Source organism: Trachymyrmex cornetzi, unplaced genomic scaffold (genome assembly GCF_001594075.2).
Source record: "Trachymyrmex cornetzi isolate Tcor2-1 unplaced genomic scaffold, Tcor1.1 scaffold78, whole genome shotgun sequence".
Taxonomy (NCBI): domain Eukaryota; kingdom Metazoa; phylum Arthropoda; class Insecta; order Hymenoptera; family Formicidae; genus Trachymyrmex; species Trachymyrmex cornetzi.
The window spans coordinates 788,961-804,402 of NW_017300113.1; the positions used below are offsets into that span (position 1 = coordinate 788,961).

Genomic DNA, 15,442 nt, shown 5'->3' on the forward strand with positions numbered 1-15,442 from the left:
ATTTCCTAGAATATCTTTCTACATCTTTTTATAAAACGCAAGTCGATTATTATTCTATGTTGTATATTTCTTGCACACCGTTCTGTAATATATTTGACTAATAATAAAAGATAATCGATGTTTTTTAAAATGAAAATTGTCGATTAATTGCTATTTGCGTGAAGACTGCAGCTATTGTTAGTGATTATTTAACTCGCGCGATAATGCAGCTGTGATTTTATAAATTTATTATTACCTTTTTTCTCTTTATCAACACGTTATTTGTCTCGCATTAATATTATCAACATTTTTTATATTAAATAATTAAATTGATATTTTATGTAGGTTTTAAATCGTAATTTGCTTTAACGTAGTTAAAAAAAATAAATTATAAAGCTATTAGAAAAATTAGTGATTAAAAAAACACTATATTGCAAGTTAATATTATGTATTCTAATTATTAACATTATTATTACTATCTAATCGTAATAATAATACTTTCTATCGCTCATACATGCATCAACGCTATACTTAATTAACGTCACGCCGATCTTTCGCTTATCACGCTTATCAAGCCAATCGAATCGATAAAATATCAGATGCAGGACTTCCCGAGTGTGTTCAAAAAAATTTCGGAAACCTTATAATTTGACCGTCTCGCAGTTAATTAATATGCTTGACAAACCTGTTATACAACCAAAATGTCGACTTAACGGTTGCGTGTAATGTTAACGCGAATCACGATGAATCCCGACGTATCTCTTCCTTTCTTCCTTTTTTTATTCTCTCCCCCCTCCCTTCCCCCTCTCCTCTCCCTCGCTCTTGAGGTCAAGACTTCCTCGATCTCTCGATGAAGGAAGCGCACGATTTGCTGCGGACCGACCGACGAGTGCACAAAAAATCCATCATACCCAGAAACGAATTACGAACTTCATCGTCGGGGATCACGTAAGGACGCGTTCTCGCCGCGAGAATATCAACGTTCATTTCATTCGCCGCCGATGGTGAGCGGGCGTAACAAGTTGTTAACGTGGGGCAATAATATGTACCCGGTGTCCCGGCGGTAGCGCCGCATCGCCGCGGATAACGCTCGTTTCGTCGGGGCTTTAACTGGTATACGCGCGTACCGCCGCATCCGGCTTGTATGACCAATCAATGTAATTATCCTACCGGTCTTCTACCGGCGCGCGGTCGCTCCTGCCTTATTTTCGTCCGTCGACGCACGTACTTACCGCGCAGAAACTATGATTCAAGAGGGGAATTGATAATGATAAATAAGACATAGCAAAAGAGGGAGAAAGAGAGGTAGAGAGGATAGAGTTTGGATCGAGAGGGAAGAGACACGTAGTGTGGAGCATGTTCAGACAAATAGAATATAAAGATACTCTCTAAATGGTAAGGTTGGAGTTAAGTGCGATTTATGGCTTCGTCAATCAAAGCGTTTTGTATTTTAGTGCTACTATTTAAAGTCAGTTAGTAAACTTTATATTATGTTTTCATCAAATAAGCAGGGAAAAAAGTTTTATGTGTTATTATTTTTTAACTTATTTTGTATATTGATTAAATAAAAAAAACTGGATCCAAATATATATTCCGAAAGTCCATCTTGCTACTAGAGGGTTAATAATAAATACGTGACACACGCATGGACTAACGAAATTGCTCAAGCACATCTAGATGCATGGCACTTTGCCAGAATAAGATATATGTCGCGAGCGTTTTGAGACTGTTTCGTTGAAACCTCTTGTATCGCAGTTAAATGTCAACGAGAGAAGTGTTTTGATCTGTATCATTGTGCAGTATGGAAACGAGGATAATTGCTGAAAAAAACCGATGTAAGAAAAATATTATCTAAAGGATGTTATAGAATTACGATATTTATATATTTTTATGTTATTTCTTGCTATAAAATACTAAGAATAATATTTAGTGATGTCTCGTTTAAAAGGGAATTGAAGAGAGAAAGTAGGCTTTGTTGTTACGATAGACTATTTTAAAATATTATCTTTATAACAGAGTTATGACTGCGTAATACATTTTTTATTATTTCTCATTGTTAAGTACTGACAGAGAGAATAATATTCAGTGATCTCGTGCAAAAGGGTGAAAAAGAAAAAGTGGACGTTCTAAAATATTATCTTTAAGTTTATACTATCTTTTGTGAAGAATTTTAGTGACTAACCACCCTTTTAAAATCGAGGATCAGACTTATCTCCCACAGAGATTCTCACTTACAAAGGTATTATGGCGAACGTCTTCCGAGAGCAGGGTTTCTTCTCGAGTTCTAAAAATTCTTGCGACAAAATATTCCACTGGTATCAATTTCCATCGCAATCACGAACAAATCGGCGATTAAGCGGCGATCGTATGCTTGAAAAAGCTGATTTTTCTTTTTCCTTTTATGAAGACGACACATCGTGGTATTATCCGGATCGCGCGCGCGCGGATACTTCCGAAGCGACTAGCTACTTTTGCGTTTAGACCCAAGGCTCATAAATACTCGACCGGCCCACTCAGCGGGGCCTTGTTTGGGATATCGGCTTCCAAAAGGGCTAAACACCTCGTTAAGTCCCACAAGCGAGGCCCGTCCGAGTCCAAGAATGGGCGGATCATTAAGAACGTACGTTTATAATTCAAAACATCGGCTCCTGGGCTCCCCGCTCCGATTGCACCGGAACCGGTTGTCAGAAACCCTCGAGAGATTCTCTATAATATCAGACTGATCTCGAGTGGAATATATGCAAAACTTTCTCAAGTTACGCAAATCTTTTAAAAGCAGGAAGAGATCATAGGTTAATTATAGTCAAAAATTCAGAAAATATACTGGATAGAAAGGATACGTCCACAGAATTTCTTCGTCGCAGAACAGAAAGGTGATTTAACTTAATGTCAGAATTTTTTTCCCACACAGAAGAGTTTATGGCTAAACCCGTCCAGTGACACCGTCCGTTATCTCTCTAGATACAGAACTACCATATAGAAGCAATTCATTCATTAAAACTTTTTAAGAATTTTTTTCCCAAATAAATCTTTATAATACGTTCCCAGCGATTCGTATGATGTAACGCAACAGAGACAATCTAACAGATGATCTCGTATAATCGCGATGAGACAAGCGTGGGCAGGCCGCGTACGTGATGTTTATTTCTATTGTTCCACACGAAGAGGAACGCGAAATGGTCCAGTCCGCGACACGGCGTTGCCAAGACGTGATTCACTCCGAGGAAGTGCCGGGAGTACTGCCGACACGCGCGTACACGTGCATCACGTCGGTGGTAATCCGACGTAAATCAACAAGTGTCATGCGCCTCGAGCGCGCGAACCAACAGCGGTGTTTAGATGTCCTATAAATATTGTTTCTTCGATTGAAAACATCGTTATCTTAGTCCGCAGGCACGATCGAATAAACACTCCTTTTACAGACATTTTTCTCTAAATTTTTGTATTTCAATGTATAATAATTGAGTGAAAACGCACACTGAAAGAAAAAAATTGGTTGCTGCAACAGTTTAGATAGTAAAATATGGCATAGCATTTTTAATCGCTTGCAACAACCAGTTTTTGGTTGTAGTAGCAAATTTTTAGTTGCGTTAGCCTATCGAAATCATATACTGACGTTGCGGGTAGGCTTAAACTAGTTGCTGTAGCCGATTAAAAATGCTATACCATATTTTACTATCTAAATTGTTACGGCAATTAATTTTTTCTTTCAGTGCACGATTATAAAGTATAGATATATCTCTTAAGCCCTAAACACAATGCGAGGTCACAGCGATAAAAATAGCAATAGAAATGTTTTAGAAATAAGTGATATATAGTATAATTGTCGCCTCCAGTTGCACAATGCCGTGAAAGAAATAAAAAATGTCAACCAATCTGATTTCGTATACACTGAAAGAAAAGATTGTTGGTTGTGTTAGCCTATCCGCAATGTCAGTATAGGTTTTCGATTGACTAACGCAACCAAAAATTGGTTACTACAGCCAATTAAAAATGCTATACCATATTTAATCATCTAATTTGCTGCAGCAACCAATCTTTTCTTTCAGTGTAAAGACTGTAGTATATTCTTTCATCCGCTTCAAGGTTATAGCACATATAAACAGAATGAAAAATCTGGACGCTGATTGGTAGACACAGAATTCCAACTCGTCGGAATTTTATCGCTATCGTCTTATTCCGTGTTCGTATGTACATTAACATGCATTCCCGTATGTTGAATTCCTCTGTTCCTATCGCTATTGCTATCGCTATTTCTGTCGCTATCGCTGTTGGGTTAATCACTAAAATGATAGTTTTGTAGTGAGTAACTTTTAAAGTTATCTTTTATTGTATTTGCATTATATGCAAAATCAGTTTTATCTATTGTTATTGTGTTATTGAATAAAGGTGTATAATATATTTTCATATAACAGAAGGCACATCAGTCACTGAAAATTACAAACGATTGGCAAATGATATCTCCAAATAACTCTGAAACCGTGCGAGAAAGTTCGTTTTCTCTCGCTATGTTTCAATCTAGCCCATATCCTCGCGAAGCGGCATCTTTCATAGATTCAATCGCGATAATCTTTACCTCCGGCGCGAGGATCGAGGCTCGCGCCGCTCTACCGCGCGACGGATCGCGCGAGTCGTCCTCGTGCTGGTCGCGCGTCGTGGCGTGTGCTCTCCTCTTCTCGCCTCTCGCCCGTGTTTCTCGGCGCGGTTTGGCGCGTCGTGTCGTGCCAGGGCACCGCGTGCAGGTGTGTTCTCGGTGAGCAAAGTGTCCCCTCCCGTGCGCGCGCGCGCGCGAGCGAGCGTACGCTCGCGCTCTTCGCTCGCAAGGAGGGCCCCCCCCCTCTTCGGCCCGGCAGGCGTTAAGCGGCACAGAACCTGTGCAGGCCCCAACAGGCCCCCTGATCTGTGGGAACGCTCCGGCCCGCGAGCTTCCCACGATACGCTACGGCTGCTGCTGGCTGGCCGTGCACGCGGGCTGCAGGGTTCAGCACACCGTGCCCCTCGGACCCCTCCGTCACCCAGCTGTGGGGCGCAGGACGACGGCGGCACGGGTGGGGCATCACGCGGTATATAAATAACGGGTTGTACCCCACCAGCGCTTCAGAACCGTCACGAATACGTACGGACTCAGACGCACTCTCGGCACTCCGAGAACAGCGAGACAGTACTATTCGAATAGAGAATAATATAAACGTCGAACATTTTCGATTGTGCTTTTGATTTCGAACTATTTCCGATTAGGAGATATACGTTAACAAGAGAGCACCGCGGATTCCCCTAGAGCCTTGATCGGATCGTCGATCGGTGATTCGGCCCGGGATCCACGCAGGATATCCGCAGAAGAATCCACTCTCACTGGACTCAGTTATCCCTTGTTTTGTGACCAGTGACAATATAAAGTGTGATCATGTCACCGCACACGGGTTACACGCCGGTCAGCGGTATGGAGTACGAGGAACCAGTGTCGCGCACTTATCAATACCGCAAGGTGATGAAGCCGATGCTGGAGCGCAAACGACGTGCCCGTATCAATCGTTGCCTGGACGAGCTGAAGGATCTGATGGTGACCGCACTACAGGCCGAAGGTGAGAACGTGGCGAAGTTGGAAAAGGCAGACATCCTTGAGTTGACGGTGCGTCATCTTCATACGCTACGCGCCGCCAGGAGACTCACACTCACGCCGGAGAACAGCTACGCCGACCGATTCCGCGATGGCTTCACCCAGTGCGCCCAGGAAGTGTCAACCTTCCTATCGACGCCGGTCGCTGCAGCGGTGCATCCCGCCGCGGGTGCCCAACTCATGCGACACCTCGGCGGCTGCCTTCGACGACTGGAGGGTCCAGCTGGTACCAAGCATGCGCTGCCGACGGCAACCTCGGCAGCTGCGACGAAGACGACTCAAGCGCCGACGGGTCAGACGAACGTGCCCCAGAACGTGTACACTCCTCCGCAGAGCCCTGTCAGTGTCGCGAGCTCCTCCGGTGAGTCTTCGGAGTCTTCCAACGCAGTCTGGAGACCATGGTGATGAGGCAATCAAACGACAACGAACACCATCCTGAGATCTCCGGAGCGGACGTTCGAAGTGATCAAGACGGACAATCCAATGACAAAGGATCCTCTCGCTGAATGACATCGCGAGGAGGAAAACGACGAATCGCTGTCTTCCAAAAGAAACTTTTGCGAAGCCTCATTGAGAATTCTTTGAGAACTTTTACTTCTTTACGCGGTTTACTCGGTCGCATTGTACATAGGTGATTAAAGCTTTAAGTGACGTCTGTGATAGGGTTCCATTTTGTACCTGAGATGACTATTTTCTTGTAAAACATAGCGACTATTATATAGATGTTAACTTGTTATGTTTAAGAACCTTTTTCGACGTAAAGCCATCCGGCGTCTCTGTTGAGGCCGTCAGGCAGTATCATCATCATCATCAATAAACGTCTTGTTTCAATGATAAATGATATCGAATCACCACCCACAATATATTCCATATCCTTCTCTTCTTTATTAATCTTCTTATAACGACGGAATCATAAGTATATGAAAAAGCTATATGACACAGCGAAAAGTGCCACTTCATTCAAAGAGTACATTCTTATTTATATTATAGAATTCAAATTCATAACTTCATATCACGAAATTTAATATACCTATTTGTGCAAATTATTATAAATAAACGAAAAAATAAAGAGAAAAGATCTATTGCAGCTTTTTTAATGATTTAATAATAAATTAATGTTTACATTTAAGTTAATGATAATAGTAAAAAAATCAATACATAGCTATATTTTAAAATGTAAAAAAAAGAAAAGTTTATATTGATATTTATTCTGTGATGATTTGTTTAATTCAGTTATTTATTAATTTATTTAAGAAGCATTTTGTAGAATATATTATGCAAAAATAATTTGCATAATTTAACACAGTTATACATTTTACTCGATTCGAATAGATTTAATTAATCTTGTATTTTATTATTAAATTTTGAAAGTAACGATCCAAATTGGATATCACAGTATATCGTAAATAGTATATTGCGATTAAGAAATTTAATATTTGTGCAAATTATAAGTTAATTAAACGAAGGAAAAGAAAAAAGTTTGCTAAAGCTGTTATTGATAATAGCAAAAGAGTCATTAAATATATTTCGAAATATAAAAAGGAGGAAAAATTGATATTCATATTTACATCGATTCGTTTCAATTAGGTACTTAATTATTAATTTATCTAAAAGCATTTAGCAGCATATACAAAAATAATCCACATAGTTTATAATTAGTAACAGCTCGATTGCTCGATTTGAACGAATTTAATTAATCATCCACTTTACTATAAATTTTGACAATAACGGTCGAGATTAAATATATATCGCAGTAAATCACGGATCATATTTTTGCGATTAAGAAATTAATTATTTAGTCTATAGCAGAGTTACCACAGACCTGGAAAACCGAGATAAGTCAGGGAAATTGAAATTGGTCATGGAAAACCGGGAAAAGTCAGAAGAAAATATAAAAGACTGGAATTTTACTCACAATTCCCTTGAATTGCTTCTATTCTAAATAATTGTTATAATTTTTTAAATATTATATCTGACGTTTAGTCAAATACGTTCAAAATTCGTGCACTTTAAATGATTTTTTTAAAATAAAATAATTAAAATTTATATTTTATTCGTTAATTTTATTTGATCGCTCTTTTTCGTCATAACTGCATTCTTTTTTCCAATACTAATTTTTTTTGTTAGCTTGAATTTGCTCTCAAAATTTTATTATTCTACTAAGCTTCTTTTGAGTTTTTAATAATATAGCTTTGAACTCTATATACTTTTCATTTGATAATTGCATTTATTAACAAATATTCGGCACACCAATGGGCTCACCGTTTTTCCCGGTGATAGCTGATTTAGTCGTACAAGATTTGGAGAGATAGGTTCTCGAGACACTAAACTTTGATATTCGGTTCTTTTACAGATACATTGATGACGTAGTTATGGCAGTACCGACACAATGATAAATGTAGTACTAGACAAATTTAATCTATTCCATCCGATATTTCAATTTACACTTGAAGTGGGTACTGACAGAATTAATTTTCTTGATATCACGATCTTTATCTCTAACAACAATAATAAAATTTGATTGGTACCAAAAACCAACATGTTCGGGAAGATATCTAATTTTTTTGTCTCATCTTTCTCAAAAGAAGGGCACGATGATAGGTTTATGCCCATTTCCATCAATGTAGATTAACTTTAATCTCGGTTCAATTTACTCTCCGTCTTATCAAATTTTAGTTCTAAAGATTAGAAAAAGATTAGAGTTCTAAAGATTAGAAAATTAAAATAATCTATATTGGCAAAAACGGGCATTAGTGTAGCAAAATAAAAAAACTGGCAATGAAGATGAAATAAAAAAATTCTTGGTTCACCAATACCATTCAATGAATATAATTTTAACAAATTTAATCATATTACCAAAGATTTAAATATGAGACTTTCTTTCTTCAATATGAACAAACTCAATAATATTGTTATGCTTATAAAGATTCGGTTCCAAAATTGTCTAAGAAGAATGTACAAAATCAGAAAATTGTAATGCAGCCTATGTTGGACAAACGCTCAGACAATTAAACAGTAGTTTAGAAGAAGAGAGTAGTTTACCAAAATAACCGAACACGAAAGCCATATCAGAAGAAGCACTACCACAAAATCAGTAATAACTGAGCATAGGTTGCATCACAATCATTATTATATAACAATTTGAAATTTATGGCGCACATAGTACAGCGCTAATTCCCAATAGCCAAATTTATTATAATTATAAGCTAGCTTTCTTGCAATTCTTGATTCTAAATGTTAAAATTTTTACATATTTTATATTGATCATGGAAATTTCCCATTTTTATCTGGAAAACCTAGAAAAGTCAAAGAATTTTAAAATTCGTTTTCTATGGCAACCCTGTATAGAATAAAAAGTTATCTTTTTTGTTCTGGGATATCTTATTTAGTTTATATAAAATAAATCGAGTATGTACGTATTATATGATACATAAATATTCGATATAACTTTGGAATTTTTGCATTAAATACATATCTTATGGGCGTAAAGCTTTATTATAAAATTACTGAGGTTATAAGTAATGGAAAACGTAGTTTGTCATTGAAAGAAAAAGCGGAAAGTGTGTTTTATATTTCATTATATTTTCGTAACTCTTATGTCCATATCCAATTATAAAGGCACGGTCTTGCCACTTCTTGTATCGCCAAAAAATCACGGAAGTTACGGTACAGGGGATGCAACAAGATTAAATCGCTTTAAATTGCACAGCACTGCAACGAAAACGCTACAGCAAGTCACCTTTGCATGCAAAAGGCTACAATGTTTGGCCGGCGGCTTTAATCGCGCCATGCGACATTGCAAGAAATCGAAAACCGCCTGTCACCTGCCGTAGCCGTCCGGGTACTGTATCCGGAGGTGGCGAAACTGACACATGAATATTAATGCGTCTTATGCGACTTAATACGAGAGCTTTCTTGCATCCCAATCTTAAAACACGATTTAATCAATTTCCCTCATTCTCCACGGGCGTCAAAAACACAATGTCTGTTTCGTACACGCACTCCACAGGAAGCAATTTTACTCTCGCTTTTTTTATTAGTTTAACCCAAACCTCGTGAACTAATTTTAGAAATCTCTATTTTTTCCTCCGATTTAATTAACATGCATTAGTCTAAAATAAATCGAATGGTCAACTTTTTCTATATGAATTGGAATCATGATCTATTTAAAAAATAATATTTAAAAAGAGGAATAATCTGCAGAGCGCAAGTGAATGAATTGCTCCAAAAGTCATCGATCAATCGCGGCGATCGATGGGCGCGACGCTTTCACACTTTTTCGAGTCTTCCGTTCTGGTTGTATTTTTAAAGCATCGCGTTAATTTGATTTTACGTAAGTAGGCCACGAAAGAAAATTAACTCTTTCTTCTCCGCGAGTCCCCTGTCTTACTTTCCGATTAATGCACTACCGTGTTCCGGCGATTGCGCGATCGATAACGAGTATTTAATTGCCACACGGTGGCCGGCATATTTACTTAACATGCGTTTCGCGGCGGCGAATTAATTGACAGCTCTCGCTTTTTGTATTTAACTGCCGCATACGCACATCTGCATCCTGATGTCTATCATCGCGTTTATCCATTTTACGATTTCTGCAGAGTATATTCTTCTACCTGTACCTTCCCGTAAACTTATCATTGAAGGGAAAGTGTCGTAACTTTAGCTTTGTGATTGTTAATCGTAACAAGATAAGAGTTAATGCTTGTAGATAATGTACTGTAAAATCAATATTTTCCTATCTTGGAGTATTATACTCGGATACTTATCTTCCTATCTATTGTCGGGTTTTACAGATAATGGCTGCGTTCGGGAACATCGCTCGGCATCCGAGCAACGTTTCCGAACGTAGCCTATGTTTCGTTCAAAGAATTTGTGAAATTATCGTAATGGAAATGACACTTTTTTCTCCATTGAGGAGAAGACTAATTCTTCAAATAGAAAATTACGAAAATTTCAGGAAAAAAGTTAGTCCACGAAAAAAAATAAGACAAGCGAAGTTTCTAAGATAGATAGTATTAATTATAGCAGAATATTTTTTTAAATTACCGCTAATCCACAATACTGTCTCATTAAAAATACAATCGTACAGCAAAATGTATCTATCATTTTGCACGCGAACAGACATGTACCGACTTCTCATTCAAGCAACAGACAGACGCGCTATTCGCATGCGAATGATTACATTCGTAATTATTGAGATGTACAAGCCGCCGGTTGATTCACAAGTTTAAATATAACGAAACGTAACATTGTGTTTAAATTATTAACAAAAATTGTTTTCAATATAATTAGCTAAAGCGTATTAAAAGAATTGAATAACCAAAAGAAGCCACTAGAGAATTATTTTTTTATATTTTTGTCTTTTAAATATAATAATAATAAAATATATAAAAATAAGTCAAATAAAAGTAAACATAAGATGCATCAAATTAAAATAAGATACACTAACGCAACACAAATGTTCTAATCATGTATGGAATATTGAAAATATGCTTAGAAAGTTGGGATGAACGTAATTGCATAAGATTGTGAAATGCAAGTCGACATTTGCCGGTAGTTCAAATTTCGATGATCTTTGAATTGACTTATAAGTTATCCGTAATGGTCTATCAAAACGTAAATTATTGCTATGGTGTAAATACTCCATACATATTTTTTCGCGATATTTAACCTCACGATTTCGCAATTACACATCAGCAGGCTGTGTTTTTTAAGATCGGTTAAGATATTATTACCTCCATATTTTTGCGTGCGTTTCTCGAAATATTTTCCCCACAAATTTCCATGCATGCTACAAGGAAATATTAATCCTGTTATCAATGAGAGTACGAAGAACATCCTTCTAAGAATCCATCATTATGATCTCTCGGTAATTGTAATAATCGCGAATTAATTGTTATGTTTCAGGTGTTTGTGGCGTCGTCATAATGCTGGTAGCTGCTGGCGTTTGAACAATACAGATTGGTACGTATTTTTCTTTTTACAAAACTCCTTCATGATCGTGCACGCGCTATTTTCTAATACGTATATTAAGATGCTTATATCATGCATTGATACGATCGCGAAGCATTATTCGATCTAGACAGATCATAGTCTCACTCGTAGCTGCTGTTATGCAGAAATTGCTTAGCGTAATTGCCAATGGGATAATAACATTTTATGACTTTATGTTTTACAGCATTCAGTTTTGTGACCTTCAATCTTTATGATCCTTATTATATATTGACGTTGTCTTACTATGCAATTTTTTATCAAACCAAAGAAGGTCATGAGTTAAAGAATGTAAAAAAAAATACAATAGATTATTTTTTCAGGAAAAATATATTAAATTTTTAAATATTTTTATCAATACATAATGTCCAAAAATATCTAAAGTATGTTTTATAAAAATTTTTGTGAGCCATACATATAATTCTCAAGAATAAATAATAAATACACAATGGCCAAGAATATTTAAAATATAATTTATAAAAATTTTTGTGAAGTATATGTTTCTAAAAAAAATTACATCAAATTTGTGAATTAATATTTTTATAAAACGTATGTTTTATAAAAATATTAATTTACAAATTTGATGTAATTTTTAAAATTTTTTAAATCGACTAAAAAAATTTAAGTAATGGTAACATTGTGGAGTTGTTGTTTATGTTGAGTGCTCTGCATTGTGGAGTTATGTATGTGAAACGGATTTGAGATAGAATGCAGCGATAAATTACGGAGAAAATTTTCTGACAAAAGTTTTTTGTTCAAGTTGACGTGGCTGCCGGTTAAATTTTAATCGAATTTTACGTATTAATCTTGTTCTTCACTGCAACAAGTAAATTGATTTTATCTACAATCTCAATTATGCCCTTAAGGTCTGAGAAAACTGATCACTCTTTGTAATCGCAGTTAAAATTTTCAGGAAGCATCTCTTTATAACAATAATAATAAGGATACGATTGCAATATCTCGGTAATTAAATCGACATATGTATACATGAAGCTCAGCCAATCATAGCAAATTGTAGTTCTTGACTGTGACATGTTCATCTCTAACAATTCTGTTTCTTGGAGATGTTTGGTAGCGGTATTCTGTACCGTATTAACGGTATTCATTGGTACCTTAATTGTTTAAAGACGTCCACATTACGACAGCAGCAAATCGACATGATTCTACGATTATGAATTACATAATTGCATCGATTCGCTGCTGCCGTTATTTGAAACGAGATTGTTTAAGAGTTAAAGAGATACCGATGTACAAATGTAAAGGATGTTGAATTACTCGAAGTGTCAGAGTTAAATTGCCGTGCGTCATGACGAATCCTTTGTTCCCCCCATGTGTTGCAGGCTATTCGAGATGGATGTAATCGTATATAATCAGCACGAAACTAGTAGCATTGCGAGCAGCACTGATGGCGCCGAGACTCAGTACGATGAGGAGAGCGTGCCTGACCTCGATATCGATGGAGATCTGCTGTCGATCGATGGTGACAAACAGAACAAACTGCCCTTCCGTAGAAGCCTGTTCGATAATGTGCCACCTTACATCGCCTTCCAGTTGTTTGACAGCAAGACTGGCTCGGCACTGCCGTATGAAATAACGAGACATCTTAAGTGGCACCTGACTACGGTAACACCGACATTAGTGCGTCGCACCGTTGTGAATTCCGGTTACCGGTTAATGAAGAAATGTCGGTATTGGTCCGGCACTTGGGGCAAGCACATGAAGTCCATCTCCTATAAGAGTTTGAAGGAATCGCAGAAGGTCAACCATTTTCCTGGCACTTTCCAGATCGGCCGAAAGGATCGGCTCTGGCGCAATCTTAGCCGGATGATGATGAAGTACGGCAAGCGGGAATTCGGCTTCGTGCCGCGCACCTATGTGCTACCTCAAGATATGCGTATGTTCCGTCAGGTGTGGGAGAAAAACGGCGGCAAAGAGAAATGGATCATCAAACCGCCGGCGTCCGCCCGCGGGACTGGGATCCGCGTTGTCCACCGCTGGTCCCAAATACCAAAGAAACGCGCCGTCGTCGTGCAGCAATATCTGTCGCGGCCGATGCTAATACGAGGTGCCAAGTTCGATCTGCGACTCTACGTGTTTGTCACCAGCTTTAACCCGCTTAAGGTTTACATATATCCAGACGGCCTTGTACGCTTCGCTTCCGTCAAGTACAACGACGACATTAACTACCTCAGCGATCGTTTCATGCATCTCACCAACTACAGCATCAACAAGACCAGCGCGACTTACACCAGTAACGACTCTGTGGATTCTAGCACCGGTCATAAGTGGACCCTGAAAACCCTGTGGTCCTATCTCGAGCAAGAAAACGTGAATGTTACGAAGATATGGAAATCGATAAAGGACATTGTCATCAAGACGATGATAGCTGGCGAATCTTCTATCAACACTCTAACGAAGGCCAATACATCTTCGAGGTAAGATTTCTAGAATCGTTGAATTCGTTTTTTAATAAAATAAATTATTATTTTTATTGTTATGTACATTTGGGGGGCGCTAACGTTTTTTTAGATTTTTACTATTGCAATAATTAAATGACAAAAAAATAAAAATTTAATATGTTGTAAACAATTTCTTCTATAAGATTTTACGGCCAATATAGAATGCTCGTTTTCCTGTGCTGAAATGTGATTAATTGGTTCATGTAACTACTTTGCTTATATCACTCAGTATTTTTCTGATGTGTGTGTAATGTATTTTATTAAATCCTAAGGTATTGTTGCTATGAACTTTTTGGCATCGATATTATTCTGGACGAGAACCGAAGACCATGGTTACTCGAGGTGAATATATCGCCCTCTCTACAGTCTTCCTCGCCTCTCGACATTGCGGTCAAGGGGCCCCTCATTAGAAACCTCTTTAATATGGCCGGATACCAACTGCCCACATGCGTACCGGCGGAGGAAACGGAGAAACTAGCCCAAAGATATCAATTAGATCCGGTGTGCCAAGATTACAGACTGCACCGAGCTACCCTTAGCTACCAGGAACGTCATAAGCAATCCTTGTACGCGAATCTGAGAAATCGGGAGGACTATCTGGATGAAATAATTGATGATCTTACTCCTGATGATGTGAGACATTTGATTACATATGAGGATGAGTTAACACAGTTGGGAAATTTTGAAAAGATTTTCCCTACTACCACCGGCCATCAATACTTGCAGTACTTTGATGTTCCAAGATACTACAATATGTTATTTGATGCGTGGGAGGCCAAGTACGGTGATAATCGGGAGGAGGGAATCTCCCGATTGCAAAAGCTGTGTAAGACCAAGTATCATTTAGAACAAGTTTTTTAGTGATGCGCAACTTACGGTTCGCGGGCTGCAAGCTGCTCACTTGTGAATTTTTTGTGGTCTGCCGAATCATAGCCAAAAATATAAAATTATTTTTTATTTTATCTAAACGAAATAAACACTATGCAGCCCGTAAAATTTTACCCATATATATATATATATATATATTTATTTAAAAGTGATCCTTAAAGAAAAGGTTGCGCGTCACTGTTTTAGATAGTAATCTTTTTCTTTGAATATGTCACTTTACAACGATGGTACATCAAAAAGACGCAGAGCTGCGACGCCGTTCCCGTTATCGAAGCCTTATCGTGTGGAATTCTTTTTGTTTCGCATGCTACATGCGCTTTGTTGTATACGGGTAAACGTACCATTTCCATGTCCATTGGTTCACCAAGAACCAAATTCATTATGTGCCTTTTCCCACGGTTGTGCGAATTTACTTTATTGTAATGAAATTTGTCTTTAATAAACAATTTTTCATTAATTAGGCGCGGGATTATTAACACCGCATTATTAATCATTCCTTGCGAATTAA

General features: G+C 37.8%; 2 protein-coding genes across 2 annotated transcripts; both read left to right on the forward strand.

Moving 5' to 3' along the window:
* Positions 1–1,752: 1,752 nt before the first annotated feature.
* Positions 1,753–15,031, forward strand: LOC108768296 (tubulin polyglutamylase TTLL4). The gene is made up of 4 exons (XM_018518679.1): positions 1,753–1,814; positions 11,504–11,560; positions 12,928–14,022; positions 14,319–15,031. Coding segments are annotated over exons 1-4 (1,743 nt in total). The 5' UTR covers positions 1,753–1,812; the 3' UTR covers positions 14,908–15,031.
* On the forward strand, positions 5,095–6,535 carry LOC108768301 (enhancer of split mbeta protein). The gene has a single exon (XM_018518684.1). It carries the CDS (start codon positions 5,384–5,386, stop codon positions 5,999–6,001), a length of 618 nt encoding a protein of 205 aa, XP_018374186.1. The 5' UTR covers positions 5,095–5,383; the 3' UTR covers positions 6,002–6,535.
* Positions 15,032–15,442: the final 411 nt, after the last annotated feature.